At 39.0% G+C, this 23668-nt stretch overlaps 1 protein-coding gene across 1 annotated transcript in view; it reads right to left on the bottom strand.

The window, feature by feature from the left end:
* The window catches only part of GASK1B (golgi associated kinase 1B), a 71580-nt gene that overhangs the window by 6797 nt on the left and 41115 nt on the right, over nucleotides 1-23668 (bottom strand). Inside the window, exon 4 of the mRNA XM_055550084.1 lies at nucleotides 573-799. Within this exon, the coding sequence (XP_055406059.1) occupies nucleotides 573-799 (227 nt within the window). The remainder of the gene's footprint in view (nucleotides 1-572; nucleotides 800-23668) is intronic.

Below are 23668 nucleotides of genomic sequence, written 5' to 3'. Positions count from 1 at the left end.
CAAGATACTTGTCCCCATTAATCTATGTCTACAGAAGGATTTCCAAATGCTCAGGAACCCTCTTACCTGAATTGAACTGCCATTATTCTTGGCTACTGTGTTCTACTCAGCGGGTTGCCTCTAACTTCCCATGTGTTCATCAAAGTCACTGAGTTTATTCTGCTCTGGGACATCCTGCCTTGTCAGTATTTGAATGTCTGTTGGTTTCCCCATCCTGCACCCTGGTAATGGAGCCCCTGTGACCTGCTCACCTCCACCAGGCTAGTTCCTATTCCAGAAATGCCTGCATGCTTCCAACCTCATACCACCTGGATTTTCACATGAGGGCCAAGCAATATGATGCCTGTGAAATGCAGCAGGACCTCTGTAGGTTGCACAGGTCAGTTACAGTGAAACCTGGCTGCACCTTTTTTCTACTTCCCTTAGGTTTGGTTCCCTTCTCTGGGCCTCCATTCCCAGATTCTCTTTAAAGGTTAAATTGATCAGACACAGGATATGAGTCTTCTCAAACCATACTACGTATTCAATAGAAATGCAATGTCCTGCAGATGTTATTACATCAGGAAACTTACTCTCTGATGCCTTCTAAGAGTTTGAAGTTCAAGTTATCTTCACTTCTGTCAAAGAAACCCTTGTTATCTATAAAAACCAAGTGTCTTGGGTCCTGCTTTCGCTGGACAATGTGGGCTAGAACCACAGTGTCCTGGTTGTCACATTTTGAACTCCGTCCACTCTGTACACAGGTATCTTCCTTCCGAGGTCGGAACCCACAGCAATGTGTATCTAGGCGGTTATAAATCTGAAAGGGAAAGCAAAAACAAAATCTAAGATGCTGAGTAAAAACAAAACTTGGGAAAGTTAAAAGATGTCCAAAGAACAAGTACTTTCTAAGTGGCTGACTTGCCAGAATTTAATTGGGGCCAGGTTTGTTTAATTAACTGTCAGAATAAGTCCAAATTTCATATCCTTCTCACCCAGCTCCGTTAACAGCTCCACAGGCAGATCATCCAAACTAAGCATCTCCACCCTTCACATTCAGAGTTCCCACTGACATCATGTCGATGCGTGGCCAGAAGAATCTCTGATGCTACTTGGGACAGAAGATACAAATCACTGTACTTGGATACATCCAGAAAATCTGGGTTATCTCAGTGGCTCTAAAAGTTTACTGCATTCCCTAACTCTCTCTGGATTTCAGTATTACAGTATAAAACTTTAAGTTACCGAGAATAAAGCTATGGAAAAGACGTGATAACCGATAATGATAGCCAAGAACATGCCACATATGGAGCCCGCAGTTAGATTCTAAATGAACAAGCAGAATACTTTGGCTTATTGGGGTTTATTGTGGGAGTAGGGCAGCCACCCTATAGAGGGCAGACATTAACTAGGAAAGGGAGAATTGGGTTACTTCCATGTCTTTTTGGCAAGGGAAAAAAATAATATTTATTAATCATGGTAAGTTAAAGCCTAGGCTATGGAGTTAGATAAATATAAACTCAAGTCTCTTCTTTGCAGTTCTGCAAACTTGTATAGCTCCCTTTACATTACTGAGTCTCAATTTAATTATCTGTATATCACAAATCATAATATCAGCCTTGTACTTTTGATGGGTTAAGGACACAAAAGTGGATACACCCAAGCCTGATGCAGACATCTAGAAGATACTTAAAAATGGAAAACCGTCATTACTATTGTTGAGACATACATGTACACACTGTATGAAATGACTGACCACAAAACAAGCTTCCGAAACAAAAGGTAGTTTCTCCATTGCAGTGAAGGAAAACTAAGCCTCGGAGAGGTTAAATATTGTACTCTGCATAGAATTTTAGTAAGTAGCAAAGTTAAGATTCAGACACAGTTGTGTTTGTCTTCAAAATGCACATTTCCCCCTAAAACATCACATTAAATAGTTTGTCTAGTTGAAGATTATACGTACACTCAAAATTCAAAAGATGGCTTGACACAGATTGTCTTTTTTTTTTTTTTTTTTTAATTATATGGCCGTACCACCCAGCACACGGGATCTTAATTCCCCAACCAGGGGTTAAACCTGTGTGTCCTGCATTGACGCACAGAATCTGAACTACTGGACCACTAGGGAAGTCCCCTGGCTGTCATTTCTATTCTTTTGTCATTTTAAGTCTTTTATTCTTTTATTTACTAAACTCCCATATTTTCTCTTCCTCCTGATTTTTTTTTTTTTTTTTTTTTTGCAGATCTTATAGGGCTGGTCACTCTAGGTAGTCAGTTGCTAAGACAGAAATGCAGAAAAAGTAGTACCAAAATTGAGCCCACGTTGCAAAAATCCTGCATTTATTCATCCAACAAATGTTTATGTAATATCTTCTACTACCCAGCAGTGGGCCAGGCACTGAGGCAAATGTCACCCAGGGCCAGCACCCCGCCCAAACCAGCACTACTTCCAGAGGGAGATGAATCAGTTTTGCCTTGCTAACACAACAAACCCACTACCAGACAAATGACCCTCCTCTCTGTTTTCTGCAGGCAGGTAAGTGGACTTCACATCAAAAAGCATACTTTGGAAAGCAGTGATTACAAGAGAAGTTAGCATAAGCCAATTTTCTATGAAATTTATATAAAAGCAGTCACATGGGATGAGGTGCTCCATGAGCCACCAGCCTCTTGGACAGTTAAGAGGGTACGGTGCTGGTCAAGAAACAGTCTACAGATCAGGGGACCTTGGCAGAGCTAGCTTCAGGCAAGCTGATCTGTGGGGTCATGGGCCTAACCAGGGGGTTATCCATAAATGTCACACAGTCTTTCTCCAGGGCACATAAGCTCCCAGGGCTGGTTGAATGTTTTCCAAAGGTGAGCAAGAGAGCCCCAACCACATCACTGTAGGTTAAATGAAAAAAAGTTATAAGCTGGAAAATACTAGAAAAATGAAAAATGAATTGACTCCTTTCTCCTCAATTTGATTCCTTTTATGTGTTATCTTGACAGATTTGAATATAAGGGAAATCAAATGATATGAAGAAATGGTATGTACTTGCTAGGTAGTCAAGTTACCATCAAGGGGTCAGGGAGAATGTAAAAAATAACTCTCCAGGGAGCTGATTCTCATTTAATGTCCCTTTTTTTTCATATACTGGAGAAGGAAAGGGCAACCCACTCCAGTATTCTTGCCTGGAGAATCCCATGGACAGAGAAGCCTGGTAGGCTGCAGTCCCTGGGGTCGCACAGAGTTGGACACGACTGAAGCGACTTGGCGGCGGCAGCTAATAATTCTCAAAAAGTCTCTATACCTTATTCCTGTCATCATTGTATGCTTTTATCCAATTATAATGACACTATATATGAGAGAAAGCTTAGTCTTATTTTACTTTGGCTATAAAATCAACATGTGTTGTGTTGGATAAGTGTGTTTAGAGCTTTACTTGTAAAGACACATCTACCAACCAGTTCTTAAATGGTGCTCTGAACCCTAAGCTCTTTCTTCATTGTTGATTTCTAGTAGCGGGAAAGGACCAAAACAAATAGCATTTCTGTTGTTACTACAACAAAGCCAGGGGTATCACATATAATATTGTTTGATAACAAGCAATTTACCATCTAGGCCCTAACTTCCAGTACTCTATAAATAAATTATATCTTTCTGTTTTTAGACTACAAGAAAGCATTAAGAGTTAGAGGTGAGACAGAGCAACTTGGAGAAGGCAATGGCACCCCACTCCAGTACCCTTGCCTGGAAAATCCCATGGACGGAGGAGCCTAGTGGACTGCAGTCCATGGGGTCGCTAAGAGTCGGACACGACTGAGCGACTTCACTTTCACTTTTCACTTTCATGCATTGGAGAAGGAAATGGCAACCCACTCCAGTGTTCTTGCCTGGAGAATCCTAGGGACAGAGGAGCCTGGTGGGCTGCCATCTATGGGATCGCACAGAGTTGGACACGACTGAAACAACTTAGCAGCAGCAGCAGCAGAGCAACTTAGAGCATCCTTTTAAAATTATTATTGGAGTATATTATTGGAGCTTTACAATGTTGTGTTAGTTTCTGCTGTACAACAAAGTGAATCAACTATATACATACATATGTCCCATCCCTCTTGGATTTCCCTTCCACCTGCCATCCCACCCCTCTAGGGTCATAGAGCACTGAGCTGAGCACCTTGTGCTATACAGCAGCTTCCCACTAGCTATCTATTTTACATATCATAATGTATTAGTTTGGTGCAGAAGTAATTTCAGTTTTACATTGTTGGACTTTGCCATTTGATGTTGGAATACATTCTTAAATAAATGGGGTTGTGTTATACATCATTTTAATGCACATTTCTTGCTTTATTTATTTGGCTGCTGCTGCTGCTGCTACAAGTCACTTCAGTCGTGTCCAACTCTGTGCGACCCCATAGACGGCAACCCACCAGGCTTCCCCGTCCCTGGGATTCTCTAGGCAAGAACACTGGAGTGGGTTGCCATTTCCTTCTCCAATGCATGAAAGTGAAAAGTGAAAGGGAAGTCATTCAGTCAAGTCCGACTCTGTGCGACCCCATGGACTGCCACCTACCAGGCTCCTCCGTCCATGGGATTTTCTAGGCAAGAGTACTGAAGTGGGGTGCCATTGCCTTCTCCATTTATTTTGCTAATGACTTATTACTTGCTGTTTATTTTATATTTATTTTAGACTACAGAAATGATGTTAGACACAAAGCAAATTTGAGTGACTTTTTATTCAAGTTCAAAATGGGTCATAAAGCAGCAGAGACAACTTGTAACATCAACAGTGCATTTGCTCCAGGAACTGCTAATGACTCTACAGTGCAGTCGTGGGTCAAGAAGTTTTGCAAAGGAGACAAGAGCCTTGAAGATGAAAGCATAATGACGGGTCATCGGAAGTTGACAAGGACCAACTGAACGCAATCATCTAAGCTAATCCTCTTACGACTACAAGAGAAGTTACCGAAGAACTCAACATAGACCATTCTATGGTCATTGGGCATTCGAAGCAAATTGGAAAGGTGAAAAAGCTTCACAAGCGGGTGCCTCATGAGTTGACCACAAATCAAAACAATTGTTTTGAAGGGTCTCTTCTCTTATTCTATGCAACAACAATGAACGATTTCTTGATTGGATTGTGACATGAGACAAAAAGTGGATTCTTCTATACAACAACCAGTGGATGACCAGCTTAGTGGTTGGACTGACAAGAAGCTCCAAAGCACTTCCTAAAGCCAAACTTGTACTAAAAAAAGTCACGGTCACTCTTTGGTGGTCTGCTGCCGGTCTGATCCACTACAGCTTTCTGAGCCTTGTGAAATAATTACATCTGAGAAGTATGCTCAGCAACTTGATGAGATGCACTGAAAGCTGCAGTGCCTGCAGCCAGCATTGGTCAACAGAAAGGGCCCATTTCTTCTCCACAGCAACACCAAACTGTATGTTGCACAACCAATGTTTTAAGAGTTCAATGAACTGGGCTACAAAGTTTTGCCTCATCTGCCATGTTCACATGACCTCTCGCCAACTGACTACCAATTCTTCAAGTATCTCAACAACTTTTGCAAGGAAAATGCTTCCACAACTAGCAGGAAACAGAAAATGATTTCCAAGACTCCGTAGAATCTGGAAGCATGAATTTTTACACCACAGGAATAAGCAAACTTATTTCTAGTTGGCAGAAATGTATTGAGTGTAATGGTTCCTATTTGATAAATAAAAATGTGTTTGAGCCTAGTTATCATGATTTAAAATTCACAGTCCAAAACTGCAATTACTTTTGTACCAACCTCATACATGTTTCAAAGCTAGTCTCTCAACTCATCCCACCCTCTCCTTCCCCTGCTGTGTCCACAAATCCATTCCCTACATCTGCATATCTATTCCTGCCTTGCAAATAGGTTCACCAGTACCATTTTTCTAGATTCCACATATATGCATTAATATATATATTTATTTTTCTCTTTCTGACTTACTTCACTCTGTGTGACGGGCTCTAGGTCCATCTTTTTACTGCCTTCCCAATGTGAGATTGTTTCCAACAGTGTATTTTTAAAGCATTTTGCCTGATCCAATTTGAATCACTCAACAGTCTATGATAATTTCACCACTTCCCTTTCAGACTGTTGTGCCCTTCAAGTCTCACAGACCTTGTTATTGAAAATAGGTGTGTGATTTCAGCCTAACTTCTCTTCCAAAAATGTTTATCGCTCTTTTTATACAGATAATGCATGTACTTGGTGGGTATAATACCAGTTTTCAAATGTGAGGGGTGTGTGTGTTTGTGTGTGTGTGTGTACATATGCAGAGAATCACATTGTTAGGCTTCAGATAATTATTTTACTTTGTTTTTCTTAGCCTCCAACTATAGTAAATTATGTCTTTGTTTACTGGCCTTGTCTCCTAAGGGCCTAGTTCAGTTCAGTTCAGTCGCTCAGTTGTGTCCGACTCTTTGTAACCCCATGAATCGCAGCACGCCAGGCCTCCCTATCCATCACCAACTCCTGGAGTTCACTCAGACTCACGTCCATCGAGTCAGTGATGCCATCCAGTCATCTCATCCTCTGTCATCCCCTTCTCCTCCTGCCCCCAATCCCTCCCAGCATCAGACTCTTTTCCAATGAGTCAACTCATCACATGAGGTGGCCAAAGTACTGGAGTTTCACCTTTAGCATCATTCCTTCCAAAGAACACCCAGGACTGATCTCCTTTAGAATGGACTGGTTGGATCTCCTTGCAGTCCAAGGGACTCTCAAGAGTCCTATCCAACACCACAGTTCAAAAGCATCAGTTCATCGGCACTCAGCATTCTTTACAGTCCAACTCTCACATCCATACATGACCGCAGGAAAAACCATAGCCTTGACTAGACGGACCTTTGTTGGCAAAGTAATGTCTCTGCTTTTGAATATGCTATCTAGGTTGGTCATAACTTTCCTTCCAAGGAGTAAGCGTCTTTTAATTTCATGGCTGCAGTCACCATCTGCAGTGATTTTTGGAGCCCAGAAAAATAAAGTCAGCCACAGTTTCCACTGTTTCCCCATCTATTTCCCATGAAGTGATGGGACCAGATGCCATGATCTTAGTTTTCTGAATGTTGAGCTTTAAGCCAACTTTTTCACTCTCCTCTTTCACTTTCATTAAGAGGCTTTTTAGTTCCTCTTCACTTTCTGCCATAAGGGTGGTGTCATCTGCATATCTGAGGTGATTGATATTTCTCCCGGCAATCTTGATTCCAGCTTGTGCTTCTTCCAGCCCAGCGTTTCTCATGATGTACTCTGCATAGAAGTTAAATAAGCAGGGTGACAATATACAGCCTTGACGTACTCCTTTTCCTATTTGGAACCAGTCTGTTGTTCCATGTCCAGTTCTAACTGTTGTTTCCTGACCTGCATATAGGTTTCTCAAGAAGCAGGTCAGGTGGTCTGATATTCCTATCTCTTTCAGAATTTTCCACAGTTTATTGTGATCCACACAGTCAAAGGCTTTGGCATAGTCAATAAAGCAGAAATAAATGTTTTTCTGGAACTCTCTTGCTTTTTCGATGATCCAGCGGATATTGGCAATTTGTTCTCTGGTTCCTCTGCCTTTTCTAAAACCAGCTTGAGCATCTGGAAGTTCACGGTTCATGTATTGCTGAAGCCTGGCTTGAAGAATTTTGAGCATTACTTTACTAGCGTGTGAGATGAGTGCAATTGTGCGGTAGTTTGAGCATTCTTTGGCATTGCCTTTCTTTAGGATTGGAATGAAAGCTGACCTTTTCCAGTCCTGTGGCCACTGCTGAGTTTTCCAAATTTGCTGGCACATTGAGTGTAGCACTTTCACAGCATCATCTTTCAGGATTTGAAATAGCTCAACTGGAATTCCAACACCTCCACTAGCTTTGTTTGTAGTGATGCTTTCTAAGGCTCACCTAAGCAGCTCTTAAATATCACTCCCTAGGTCTTCCCAGAATTGTGTTTATAGACCCTTTTTCTAATTGACATTCAATATATCCAAAATGATTTGAACACAAAATCGTTATCCACTATTAAGTGTCATTTTGCTTGGCATCTAATTCAGTTATATCTTGAATATATTTCAGCTTACTTTGAGTAGAGTTCACCTACTTTTTAAGCCCTAACGAAGCATATTCTAGCCATCTATGTATCCATAATATGGTTTTAATATATTCACTTGTCTAGAGCACACAGTAAAACAATCATTTCATTTAACTATCACATGATCAAAATTGCTGGAAGAAAGATCAATAACCTCAGATATGCAGATGATACTACCCTTAAGGGAGAAAGCAAAGAGGAACTAAAGTGCCTCTTGATGAAGGTGAAAGAGGAAAAAACTGGCTAAAAACTCAACATTCAAAAAACTAAGATCATTCCATCTGGTCCCATCACTTCATGGCAAATAGATGGGGAAACAATAGAAACAGTGAGAGACTTTATTTTCTTGGGCTCCAAAATCACTGTGGACAGTGAATGCAGCCATGAAATTAAAAGACACTTACTCCTTGGAAGAAAAGCTATAACAAACCTAGACAGCACATTAAAAAGCAGAGACATTGTTTTTCCGACAAAGGTCTATATTGTCAAAACTGTGGTTTTTCCAGTAGTCATGTATGGATGTGAAAGTTGGGCCATAAAGATGGTTGAGCACCAATGAACTCATGCTTTTGAACTGTGGTGTTGGAGAAGACTCTTGAGAGTCCCTTGCACTGCAAGGAGATCAAAACAGTCTACCATAAAGGAAATCAGTCCTGAGTATTCCTTGGAAGGACTGATGCTGAAGCTGTAGCTCCAATACTTCGGCCACCTGATGCAAAGAACTGACTCATTAGAAAGGACCCTGATGCTGGGAAAGATTGAAGGCAGGAGGAGAAGGGGAAGACAGAGGATGAGATGGCTGGATGGCATCACTGATGGGATGGACTTGAGTTTGAGCAAGCTCCAGGAGATGGCGAAAGACAGGGAAGTCTGGCGTGCTGCAGTCCATGGGATCACAAAGAGTCAGACATGACTGAGCAACTGAACAACAATCACATGATCAAACACCACAGTTACCAACTCCCTGTCTATGTTTTTAGATAATAATCCTATAAAAAAGCCAATTTGGGGGAAAATCTTGTCAGTTAAGCATTACGTGTTGATCACCATTGCAGCAGCTTGTTCAAATTCATATCTTCTCACTCCTTAAAACAAGGAAAGCCTTTTGGAAAACTGATCTTCTGAAGGCTTCTGAAGATTGCTGACAATCATTATTTTCCATAAAATTACTCTTTGCTCTTTTAGAAAAATATATATTTTCAGTGTTTACCTAATTAAAATTATACTCAGAAAATTCAGGTGTCCCAGCCAAATATTTTGTTGGTGCGGGTATTTTTAGATATCTGGCCTTTCTGAAGTTTCTTTTTCTAAGCCCATTTTCTTTTTGGTGGTGTAAGTTTTGTCTGTAAGAAAAAGTATCTGTGAGTGACTCAAGCTATGTGTGCAGAGTCCAAACAATGAAGTCTTAGCTGCCCTGACTAGCTCTCTAAGACCCAGAAGAAATCTGCAGAACCCAGTAACTTCCCAGGCTTCTGCATCCCACCCATCCTAGCTGTGTCTTCAAAACATGGGTCTGTCAACACAATTTTGGGAGTTTCTTATCTCTTTTTTCTCAAAGTAAAACAGTTAAATGACTAATTTTATTGTGTGAACAAAGGCAATTAAAATATTCCAAACTTGCTAATATTAATAATGAAAACATAATAGCATTCATTGATTGAGTGCTTTGTATATGCCAGGAATTGTACACTTAAATCTTTACATAGATTATTCAATCTTCATGCAACCTTAAGACCTAGGTGCTACCAAGAGTCCCATTTTATAAATGAGGACATTGCTGTGCAGAGAGGCTAGCTGATAACTCAGGGTCCCTCAATTCATACGTGATGAAACTCAGGATTCTAAAGCAGGTGTCCACCCCTTCAAAGTGCATCTCTTATCTATCCTGAGTGTATCTCCCAGGGACAGCCTTCAAAGATGCTATAGAAAGACATGTGCATTTGTACAGAAGGTTAAATGATCCTACTTGCAATAACCACTGGTCACAAGGTTTGTGCAGAAACACAATGAACTTCAATGAAAAGTTCAGGCAAAATTCATATAGGAGAGGATATTACAGTTGGGATTTAAGAGATAGGTTCAGTTCCGTTCAGTTAGCTAAAAAACAGGCAAAGGCATGAAGGTAGGAAATCAAAAGACATTTCAGAGAACCTGAGGGAATGTTAGATGGGCACTTCTCAAATGACCTACAGTGAAAAACCTGGTATTTTTGTCTTTTCTCTCCCCAGACTTCACATTCCATGTGGATTGTTGCTTTGTTAAAAGACAATAAAATAGATATCCTCATATTAACTGAAATAAGACAGAGAAAGACAAATACCATCTGATGCCACTGATACATGGAATGAAAAACAAATTATATAAATGAACTTATTTACAAAACAGAAACAGACTCACAGACATAGAAAAAAAACTTATGGTTACTGAAAGGTAAAGGGGGAGGGATAAATTAAGAGCTTGAGATTTATATATACACCCATAAAACATATACACATATAAAACATAACCAACAAGGGCCTATAGTTCAGTACAGAGAACTATATTCAATATCCTGTAATCACCTATAATAGGAAAAAAATCTAAAAAAGAATGTGTATCTACATTGTATAACTGAATCACTTTGCTCTACACCTGAAATTAACACAAGATTGTCAATTAACTGTACTTAAATAAATAAATAAATGAACATCATCACTCATAGTTAGAAGTGCTTCCATTAGATTCATCTAATCATCTCAAGAACTCAGGGAACAAGAGTTTCATAAAGACCACACTATGATAAATGTTCTTACAAATGTATTCACTGTCCTTCTAATGAAACTTTTTTAAAAAGATAATACAAAAAAATAAAACAAAATAATTTATTACAAGAGAAATGAAATTTTAAAAGATACAAAATACCAACCAAATATCTTGTTAGACTCAACAGACAAAACCACTCTACTAAACTGATATCAAAGTTTTTAAATGTTCATCTGCAGTGTTTGCCCTTCTCTCTCCGCAGATGGCTCTGGACTGACCAGGTGCCTGAACACACCTGGAGCAGCACAGTCTGAGTCCATTTCCCGCAGGTAAAGGGGGCATGAAGCCAAGGACTCAGAGCCGGAGAGGACCAAGGGCCGGATGCCTACAGGGAAAGCTGAGAAATGGATGTATCTGCAGGCTCCACCACCACCTCCTCCCACAAGGCTGGAATAGGAGAAGGCAGGGAGCAGGGCATCAGGAGACATCAGAAGAACAGGAACCGAAGGGAACCAAGGCCAGATGTGCTCAGAAGCTCGAGAGACTAAAATGAAGAGATACTTTCGAGCAGAGATGAGAAACTCTCCGATCCAAAAATTTCATTCATTCAATTCTTTTAGGTAATGTTATTACCCTATTTTTCTACCTGTCTTTCCACACTTATTTGAAGGTTTGAGTGAGCACACGCGTGTGTGGGGGGGGGTGCTTCTGGTCTGTTAAGTCAATACCTCAAGCTTCTCATCATCTCTTTTCAAATTATTTGTTTTAAAAATGCCACCTTTTGGGGGGAGAGAGATAAATTGGAAATTGGGGATTAAAATATACACATTACAAGGTATAAAATAGATAAACAACAAGAGAACACAGGGAACTATAGTCAACATTTTTTAATAACCTATAATGGAAAGTAATATGAAAAAGAACATGTGTGTAAATGCTCAGTCGCTTTAGTCATGTCTGACTGTCTGCGACCCATGGACTGTATGACCTCAAGCTCCTCTGTCCACGGGATTCTCCAGGCAAAATACAGGAGTGGGTTGCCATGCCCTCCTCCAGGGGATTTTCCAGACCCAGGGATCAAACTCACGTTTCCTGTGTCTCCTGCATTGCAGGCAGATTTTTTACCGCTGAGCTACCAGGGAAGCCCCGAAAAAGAAAAAAAAAAAAACAAAATATATATATATATATATATATATATATATATATATATATAAAGCTGAATCACTTGGTCATACACCTGAATAATTATAAATCAAATACACTTAAATTTTAATGTTAAAAATTATAAATAAATAAAATAAAAATTAAAAACTGCAATTTTACAAAAAAAGCTACATTTTTAGAGAGAAAGCTTAAATTATGCAATAAAATATGTAAAGTGTTAGCACAGTAACTCATCCAATGCTTGGCACAGAGCAACCATTTGATAAAATTTTATTGTTAAGAGAATTTTCCTGATTGGTATCCACTTTGTATCTGGCTATTTACAAAGCTCCTCCAAAATGCTCTTCTTTAGGAAGAGTCAAGTAAATAAAATCATGCTGGCAGAGTAAGACGTGGGTCTTTTAAAAACAGCATCCAGTATTAACTGGAGTGGGGAAAGATGGGCAGGGAGCAAAGAACAGAGCTGCTTGTGCTCGTCATTCGCTCCTGGTTGGCGTCTCTATGTGGGTTCAATGTCACTAGTGGACCAGAAGTCTCACATCCCACAGGGAGTCCACGTGACATCCTGCTTGTAAGAGACATTTGATAAACACTTGACAAGAAGATGTGACAGAGGTAACAAAAGGACTGCAATTCGCAGTTTTCTGGAAGATTCCTTTGAATGTCAGTGATCTTAATTGACATCTCATTTGTTTTTAGAAAATGTGTGAGAATCACTAGCATTACCATCCCCACCCAAGAAAGAGAGAAACACAAACAGATGAGCTTATTTATTCATCAGCTAATAATTCACATTAGAAAATCCTTGTACTTGGGTTTGTCTTGATGTCAATCAATACATGGTTGCCATGTCATCAGTGGGGCCATATTTGGATCCCTGTGGTCTAATAGATGTGTGGATCTCTACCGGATCATAGAGAAGGGCGACTTCAGACAAACCCCACAGCTCCCACAGTACCTATGATCACAGACCTGGCCTGATACCTTGGGACCTCGACAAAGCAAAAACAAAAGCAGAGGTTCTCACCAGCCTGCATCTGTCTTGCTGGGGAACTCTCACCTCAGAAAAGAATAGGTTTCATTTTTGTTCAGTGTTACCATGGCAACAGGTAGACTGTTAAATGAGTATGCATGCAAATGCCCAGCAGAGCAGCTTACGAACAATAAGGAAAGTAAAAATCATTTACAGTACATACATCCAACTATGGGCATGAGTTCCCCTGTGCTTTGGCCTCTGTAAACAGGCTTTGCACCACCTATACTCCAGAGCTCCGCATTTAACAATAACAATCATTGAGTACCGGTTCAAGACAGACTCTCCAGCTTACATCCCATTGCTGAATAAGTAAAGACATAATAGTATTTTTTATATATAAGTAAAGCTATTTTTAATGCTACAACATATTTAGATCTGTTTCTACAGATAGAATAATTTTGTTTGTTTTTGTTTTGACCATGCCACATCGCATGTGGGATCTTAGTTCCCAGACCAGGGATGGAACCCACACCCCCTGCAGTGGAAGCACTGAGTCTTAATCATTGGGCCTCTGGGGAAGTCTCAACAGATGTGATATTTTGAATTCATGTAACTCTGAATAAATACCAGAAATCAAACATCATCCTGCCACAAAAAGACTCTGGAAAGAGTCACCAGGGAAGTGACAATCTATTTTTAGAGAAAAGAAAATTCACGTTCTGTAATCTGCACAAGTAGGGCTGCATGAAAATAGCCTCTATCAAAGGTGCACCCACCTTCCTGTAAAGATTTCTAAAGAGCACTTGGACGGAGAGAAACAATAATTTTTACATTTTATCAAGTTCTCATTTATAGAATGGATTTAAATGAAGCAAATAAATTTAAAACAGCAATAAAATAACCTTAATTATAAGTACTGTTTCTTTAAAATGCTTTTTTCCCAATGAACTGAGACAGCATTTTTCATGATTTAACATTAAATAGGGTTGCCCCGTAAGTTTAAAACAATGTACATTTACATCTCAGGGCAGCATCATTAAAAGCTTTTGCTTTGCTCGACTTGACATGCATTGACTTTTAGCATTTTTATGAAATTTCTATCAGCTTTATTGTCCCCTATCATGTAGTATTTTATCATAAAGATAGTGACAAAAATAAGTAAAAATAAATGACTGCACTAAGACATAATTCTGATTGGGTGACACAACTACTGTGCTCGACCAAACTTTAGTTAGTCTCCTGAACTCTCCTAAGCCTATCTGTGCACTTCCTTATAAAATTAACGTTTAGCAAGAACCCTGCAAAGTCCTTACTCTCGAAGATACCTGATCACACTTAATAGCTAACTTGGGTCCTCAGCTTCCACCATCCTCAAGGTGCGGTCTTGTCACTTGTCTTTGGCAAGAATCTGGTCAGGCCACTTTACCTGGAACTCCCCTTCCCGTGATGCTTGCTCTTAGCCCTTGTCTACCCCATGACCCTTCCTCTGCTCCCTGGCTATAAGTCCCCACCTGCACTGCTGAATGGAGCCCCATCTCTCTCCCTGCCTCCCTGTCAAATCCCACCACAGTGATCCCTACACCTATCTTGACGGTCCTGGATAAAGTCTCATTCACCATCTTTAACATGCACCATGAAATATTCTTTCTTTTACAATGATTAACACAACTTAATGTAATATATCCTAAAGATATTGAAACCATTATTCATGGAAACTGGTTCTCTTATAAAAAGTTAATTCTGCTAGACTGATTATTCTCTGGCTATTTAAAAATAAATATTGCCTGAGGGTAGGATGGTGCTTGCCAGGGGCTGTGGAGTGGGTCAAAGGAAACAAACTTTCAGTTAGATGATGGATAATTTCTGTCTACAGCCATACCATCCTGAACACACCAGATCTCATCTGATCTCGGAAACTAAGCAGGGTCGGGCCTGGTTAGTCTTTGGGAGGAGCTGGATAAGTTCTGAGGATCAGATTATATTTAACAAAAGTGTATTGTACACTTGAAATGTGCTAACAGAGTAGATCTTACACATTCTCAACATATACATACACAAAAGTTAACTCTGTGAGGTGATGAATCTGTTAATTAGCTTGATTGTGGTAAAGATTTCATAACGTGTATATAAATCACATCTCTAAATCACAACATTGTTCACTTTAAGTATATTCAATTATATTTGTCAATTATACCTCAATAAAGCTAGAAGGGAAAAAAGAGAAAATTACAAAATGAATTCTGCTTTATTAAATTAAACTTAAAAAAGATTATTTTTACACATATGTATAGAATTTCCTGTTTGAAAATGGATTTGTTTTTATGCTCCCTGGGTGGCAAAAAGCTATAAAACAAAGCCCTTTATGTAGTTTGGATATAAAATCCAAGGCTACTGCCACAGCAATTTGTATCATATAATTTCTAATTATTAAAATAACCCAAAAGGTTGGTGGTGGTTTAGTCGCTTAGTCATGTCTGACTCTTGCGACCCCATGGAGTATAGCCCACCAGGCTCCTCTGTCCATGGGATTTCAGTTATACACACATATGTGTTCTCAGTCACTCAGTCACGTTTGACTCTTTGTAGGCCCATGGACTGTACCCCACTAGGCTCCTCTGTCCATGGGATTTCCCAGGTAAGCATTGTGGAGTGCCATTTCCTTCTCCAAGGGATCTTCTCAATCCAGGGATTGAACCTGGGTCTCCTGCACTGCAGGCAGATTCTTTACCAACTGAGCTAAAGGTATCATTTTTTTTTCTCTCATATTAACAAATAAAGAAAAAATCTCAATGAAGCTAAGGAACCTGCCCAAAGAGACACAGCTATGAATGATGTGGGTGTCTACCAACTTTTACCTCTTCCACACTGCCCCCAGTGTAGAGAAGACAAGATTCCTGCTTTCTGGGAGATTCCAATCCATCACCTTTAAGTGTGATTCACTGTACATCCTCCACATTGACCACATCAGGTTTTGTGCAATGTACATACTCAGTAAAGTCTGTGGGGAAAAATGAAGGAATGGATGCTGGTTCCTATTGAAGTCTGTCTGATGGAGATACTAACCTACTAAAAGACCTCTTATCAGGCTGGACCTCCATGTTTTCCTCTATCCAATATCGTGTAAAAAGCTCAGAGTCTTAAAATCAAAATCAAAGAATATTAGAATTACAAAAACGTAATGACGCTGAAATTTTTAGAGCCTATACAGGTAAATAATTGCATACGTGTGTGCTCAGTCATGTCCAACTCTTTGCCACCCAATGGACTACAGCCCGCCAGGCTCCTCTGTCTATGCAATTGTCCAGGCAAGAATACTGGAGTGGGTTGCCATTTCCTCCTCCAGGGGATCTTTCCCACCCAGGGATCAAACCTGAGTCTGCTTCATTGCAGGTAGATTCTTTACACTGAGCCACAGGCGAAGCCCATACAGGCAAAGGTAAGTTTATTCCAGAAAAATTACCCTAGAGCCACAGTGCTCCAACGTTTTTATTTTAGAACATTTTGACATTTTTAAAAGTATGGGAGCCTCAAAATCCTCCTTGATGTGGTTATCTACCATATAGAAATTAAAACTGATAAAAATTGAATAGCTATGCATTAACTCATTGAAAAATAACACTGATACACCTATTACATGTTAACACTTTTATAAGAAATTGCTACACTTTCTAAAAATAATAAGAGAAATGGAATTGTTCTCACAAGTTAAAATAGTTTTAAAAGAAAACTCTGCAGTGAGCTCAGCCCCTGATTCAAACAACTGAATAAGCAGTTTTCCTCAAGACAACCACTGCATTGTGAGAAGTGGTAGAAGTGCTTTATATACACTTTCCATTTTGTTACCAAGAATATTCAAAAGGTGTACACTTAAAGGTAAAGACTTAAAAACATCATCAACATACAAACATTGCTTCATCAAGGGCTTTCTTAATTGAATCAGGTATGTATTCCATGTGTCTTTTCACATGAGTCCATTGGCAACAGAGAGCAGTTTGACCCTTGGGAGGTTCTGGTGCCAGCTTTGATTCATCCTAAGGGACCAAGAGATTCACCCATGATTGCAAATTTTGTAAACATCATTTTAAAAAAAAGCAAAACCTCTTTCAGTGTTATTATAGAAATAGCTGTGACCTCATGGAGCCCCTTGAAAGGGCCACAGAAAAGCCACTGCCCCAAACAGTCCCATTCAATGTGACCACAAACAGTAACAAATGTTAAAAAGCTCTCATTATCTCGTAGTTATCTGCATCCATAAACAACTTGAATATGGTTGGGAAGAGCCTTGTGCTAACAGAATCGTTATGGACCAGCTCTCCCCTAAGTCTCTCTGAGTCTATTCAGTTGGCCCAAATGAACCATAAATCTTTTTAAAATGATTACATACAAAAATATAATATATATTGGGCCAGATAAGTATCTGTTTGCCCTCTCATTGTCCCTGTGGCAATACTGTTGTTGCCTTTTCCATGGATTCTTATTTACTTTGTGGCATATTTATCTAGAGCTCCGAAACTTAAACCTCATATTTTACTGGAACAGAGCAGTCAAGGATGGTTTCAAAGTGTCTACATTTCAATGGCATAGGATTAGTGGGGAAACTAATCCCAAAAGCTAGCTCAAATGATGCATTAAACAGTCTTTGAGTCTCAAAAGATTATTTATGGAATCACACAGACTTCCTCCAATCCCTGATCTTTCCAACCCATCTATGGATACAACAAGATTTAGGGCTGATACATACTGACCATGTACTCATCAATTCAAGCACAGTCTAAAAATACCATGGCAAGGATTGAAATAAAAAATGACCTGTTATTAAGGAAAATACACTGCTTTTGATTAATAGCTAAATTAGAATTGACCCAGAAATGCTCAGTTGGTTGTCATTTGGTAATATGAGGTTTATGAATATAATGTATTTGACCAGACACTTTCCCTTTGATTCAGAAAGATACAATAGCAAAGACCTATGTCATCCAGCCCACATTTTATGCAAATAAGGCTTTAGCATAATCCGTCAGGGAAATCTCTGAGAATAAGTGCTAGACAGTAGGTGGAAAGGATATATAAAATTCTAAAGGTTTTGAAGTCGGAAGAAGATGTCTGAGCATCTCTATGCCTCTTCAGAGGAGGCAGATGCTTTGAGATACATAGAACCATTATAGGAAGTGGGCCAGGTCGGGAAGATCCCCTGGTGTAGAAAATGGCAACCTGATCCTGTATTCCTTCCTGAAAAATTCCATAGACAGAGAAGCCTGGTGGGCTATAGTCCATGGGTTTGCAAAGAGTCAGACACAACTGAACGATTGCACATAGCACAGTACAGGATCTACAGAAATACCTTCCTGTTGTAGAAGCCAGGTCACCTCTATCACGCACTAGGCATAGTGTAACTGGGTAACTCTTTCTCTTCAACGTTGTTTCCATGAAAAATCAAATAAATAGCTTAAATTCTCTAGAGTGAGAGAATGTAGTCTCTAAAAGGTCTCCACCAGAGAAATGATGCCCAGACCACAAAGACAGATTGACAAACGTCAAGACCTTTGTACCATGAAAAAATACTTGAGGAGATAATAGTTGAAAACTTTCCTAAAATGGGGAAGGAAATAATCACCCAAGTCCAAGAAACCCAGAGAGTTCCAAACAGGATAAACCCAAGGCGAAACACCCCAAAACACATATTAATCAAATTAACAAAGATCAAAGACAAAGAACAAACATTAAAAGCAGCAAGGGAAAAACAACAAATAACATACAAGGGGATTCCCATAAGGATAACAGCTGATCTTTCAATAGAAACTCTTCAGGCCAGGACAGAATGGCAAGACATACTTAAAATGATGAAAGAAAATAACCTACAGCCCAGATTACTGTACCCAGCAAGGGTCTCATTCAAATATGAAGGAGAAATCAAAAGCTTTACAGACAAGCAAAAGCTGAGAGAATTCAGCACTACCAAACCAGCTCTCCAACAAATGCTAAAGGATATTCTCTAGATAGGAGACACAAAAACGGTGTATAAACTCAAACCCAAAACAATAAAGTAAATGGCAACGGGATCATACTTATCAGTAATTACCTTAAACGTAAATGGGTTGAATGCCCCAACCAAAAGACAAAGATTGGCTGGATGGATACAAAAACAAGACCCCTATATATGTTGTCTACAAGAGACCCACCTCAAAACAGGGGACACATACAGACTGAAAGTGAAGGGCTGGAAAAAGATTTCTCATGCAAATAGGGACCAAAAGAAAGCAGGAGTAGCAATACTCATATCAGATAAAATAGACTTTAAAAAAAAGGCTGTGAAAAGAGACAAAGAAGGACATTACATAATGATCGAAGGATCAATCCAAGAAGAAGATATAACAATTATAAATATATATGCACCCAACACAGGAGCACCGCAATATGTAAGATAAATGCTAACAAGTATGAAAGGGGAAATTAACAATAACACAATAATAGTAGGAGAGTTTAATACCCCACTCACACCTATGGATAGATCAACTAAACAGAAAATTAACAAGGAAACACAAACTTTAAATGATACAATAGACCAGTTAGACCTAATTGATATCTATAGGACATTTCACCCCAAAACAATGAATTTCACCTTTTTCTCAAGTGCACATGGAACCTTCTCCAGGATAGATCACATCCTGGGCCATAAAGCTAGCCTTGGTAAATTCAAAAAAATAGAAATCATTCCAAGCATCTTTTCTGACCACAATGCAGTAAGATTAGATCTCAATTACAGTAGAAAAATTATTAAAAATTCCAACATATGGAGGCTGAACAATACACTGCTGAAAAACCAACAAATCACAGAAGAAATCAAAAAAGAAATCAAAATATGCATAGAAATGAATGAAAATGAACACACAACAACCCAAAACCTGCAGGACACTGTAAAAGCAGTGCTAAGGGGAAAGTTCATAGCAATACAGGCACACCTCAAGAAACAAGAAAAAAGTCAAATACATAACCTAACTCTACACCTAAAGCAACTAGAAAAGGAAGAAATGAAGAACCCCAGGGTTAGCAGAAGGAAAGAAATCTTAAAAATTAGGGCAGAAATAAATGCAAAAGAAACAAACGAGACCATAGCAAAAATCAACAAAGCCAAAAGCTGGTTCTTTGAAAGGATAAATAAAATTGACAAACCATTAGCCAGACTCATCAAGAAACAAAGGGAGAAAAATCAAATCAATAAAATTAGAAATGAGAATGGAGAGATCACAACAGACAACACAGAAATACAAAGGATCATAAGAGGCTACTATCAGCAATTATATGCCAATAAAATGGACAATGTGGAAGAAATGGACAAATTCTTAGAAAAGTACAACTTTCCAAAACTGAACCAAGATGAAATAGAAAATCTTAACAGACCCATCACAAGCACAGTAATTGAAACTGTAATCAGAAATCTTCCAGCAAACAAAAGCCCCGGTCCAGACGGCTTCTCAGCTGAATTCTACCAAAAATTTAGAGAAGAGCTAACACCTATCCTGCTCAAACTCTTCCAGAAAATTGCAGAGGATGGTAAACTTCCAAACTCATTCTATGAGGCCACCATCACCCTAATACCAAAACCTGACAAAGATCCCACAAAAAAAGAAAACTACAGGCCAATATTACTGATGAACATAGATGCAAAAATCCTTAACAAAATTCTAGCAATCAGAATCCAACAACACATTAAAAAGATCATACACCATGACCAAGTGGGCTTTATCCCAGGGATGCAAGGATTCTTCAATATCTGCAAATCAATCAATGTAATACACCACATTAACAAATTGAAAAATAAAAGCCATATGATTATCTCAATAGATGCAGAGGAAGCCTTTGACAAAATTCAACATCCATTTATGATCAAAACTCTCCAGAAAGCAGGAATAGAAGGAACATACCTCAACATAATAAAACCCTATATATGACAAACCCACAGCAAACATTATCCTCAATGGTGAAAAATTGAAAGCATTTCCCCTAAAGTCAGGAACAAGACAAGGATGCCCACTTTCACCATTACTATTCAACATAGTTTTGGAAGTTTTGGCCACAGCAAACAGAGCAGAAAAAGAAATAAAAGGAATCCAAATTGGAAAAGAAGAAGTAAAACTCTCACTGTTTGTAGATGACATGATCCTCTACATAAAAAACTCTAAAGACTCCATCAGAAAATTACTAGAACTAATCATTGAATATAGTAAAGTTGTAGGATATATAATCAACACACAGAAATCCCTTGCATTCCTATACACTAATAATGAGAAAATAGAAAGAGAAATTAAGGAAACAATTCCATTCACCATTGCAACGGAAAGAATAAAATACTTAGGAATATATCTACCTAAAGAAACTGAAGACCTATATATAGAAAACTATAAAACACTGGTGAAAGAAATCAAAGAGGACACTAATAGATGGAGAAATATACCATGTTCATGGATTGGAAGAATCAATATAGTGAAAATGAGTATACTACCCAAAGCAATCTATAGATTCAATGCAATCCCTATCAAGCTACCAATGGTATTCTTCACAGAGCTAGAACAAATAATTTCACAATTTGTATGGAAATACAAAAAACCTAGAATAGCCAAAGCAATCTTGAAAAAGAAGAATGGAACTGGAAGAATCAACCTGCCTGACTTCAGGCTCTACTACAAAGCCTCAGTCATCAAGACAGTACAGTACTGCATAAAGACAGAAATATAGATCATGGAACAAAATAGAAAGCCCAGAGATAAATCCACATACCTATGGACACCTTATCTTTGACAAAGTAGGCAAGAATATACAATGGATTAAAGACAATCTCTTTAACAAGTGGTGCTGGGAAAACTGGTCAACCACTTGTAAAAGAATGAAACTAGAACACTTTCTAACACCATACACAAAAATAAACTCACAATGGATTAAAGATCTAAACGTAAGACCAGAAACTATAAAACTCCTAGAGGAGAACATAGGCAAAACACTCTCTGACATACATCACAGCAGGATCCTCTATGACCCACCTCCCAGTATATTGGAAATAAAACCAAAAATAAACAAATGGGACCTAATTAAACTTAAAAGCTTCTGCACAACAAAGGAAACTATAAGCAAGGTGAAAAGACAGCCTTCAGAATGGGAGAAAATAATAGCAAATGAAGCAACTAACAAACAACTAATCTCAAAAATATACAAGCAACTCCTGCAGCGCAATTCCAGAAAAATAAATGACACAATCAAAAAATGGGCCAAAGAACTAAATAGACATTTCTCCAAAGAAGACATACAGATGGCTAATAAACATATGAAAAGATGCTCAACATCACTCATTATCAGAGAAATGCAAATCAAAACCACTATGAGGTACCATTTCACACCAGTCAGAATGGCTGTGATCCAGAAGTCTACAAGCAATAAATGCTGGAGAGGGTGTGGAGAAAAGGGAACCCTCTTACACTGTTGGTGGGAATGCAAACTAGTACAGCCACTATGGAGAACAGTGTGGAGATTCCTTAAAAAACTGGAAATAGAACTGCCTTATGATCCAGCAATCCCACTGCTGGGCATACACACTGAGGAAACCAGAAGGGAAAGAGACATGTGTACCCCAATGTTCATCGCAGCACTGTTTATAATAGCCAGGACATGGAAGCAACCTAGATGTCCATCAGCAGATGAATGGATAAGAAAGCTGTGGTACATATACACAATGGAGCATTACTCAGCCACTAAAAAGAATACATTTGAATCTGTTCTAATGAGGTGGATGAAACTGGAGCCTATTATACAGAATGAATTAAGCCAGAAAGAAAAACACCAATACAGTATACTAACGCATATATATGGAATTTAGAAAGATGGTAATGATAACCCTGTAAGTGAGACAGCAAAAAAGACACAGATGTATAGGACAGTCTTTTGCACTCTGTGGCAGAGGGAGAGGGTGGGATGATTTGGGAGAATGGCATTGAAACATGTATAATATCATATATGAAATGAATCGCCAGTCCAGGTTCGATGCATGATACGGGATGCTTGGGGCTGGTGCAGTGGGACGACCCAGAGGGATGGTACAGGGAGGGAGGAGGGAGGGGGGTTCAGGATGGGGAATATATGTATACCTGTGGCGGATTCATGTTGATGTATGGCAAAAGTGATACAATATTGTAAAGTAATTAACCTCCAATTAAAATAAATAAATTTATTAAAAAAAAAAAAGAAAGAAGAACTTTGTACTGACTTTCTCCATCCTGCCATGTTCTTGTAGAGAATTTTTAGCAACAGAAGTACATTCCATGTAAGGGACATAAAAAGTAAAATTGTTTGCCTTTTGAAATATAGGCCAATATAACTCTACTGTTGGTTTTCTAATCTCCCCGAGGTTTGGGGACGGCTCTATTCTTAATGAAAAGGAATCTCTAACGGGTCCATTTCTGCAGATGTTACTGACTCTGTAGATGGAACTGGGTGGGTGAGTCTACCAAGGGGCCTTCTGGGAGGAATCACACTGAGAAAGGAGAGAACAATAGTTCCCAGGCCCAGGAATGACACGGGAGTCAGATTTGAGAGCCAAGACACAAAACCTGAAATGATGCCTGATGATGTCGAGCCAGAACACAGAAATCCCTCAGTCCAAGTTTGCTGAATTTAATTGAACCCTGTAAGCAGTATCCTGTACACTTAGAATTCCTAGTTTTGTTTATAAAG

Source organism: Bubalus kerabau, chromosome 16 (genome assembly GCF_029407905.1).
Source record: "Bubalus kerabau isolate K-KA32 ecotype Philippines breed swamp buffalo chromosome 16, PCC_UOA_SB_1v2, whole genome shotgun sequence".
Lineage (NCBI taxonomy): Eukaryota > Metazoa > Chordata > Mammalia > Artiodactyla > Bovidae > Bubalus > Bubalus kerabau.
The sequence above is the reverse complement of the archived record's forward strand: the minus strand, read 5'-3'. Positions and strand labels throughout refer to the sequence as shown.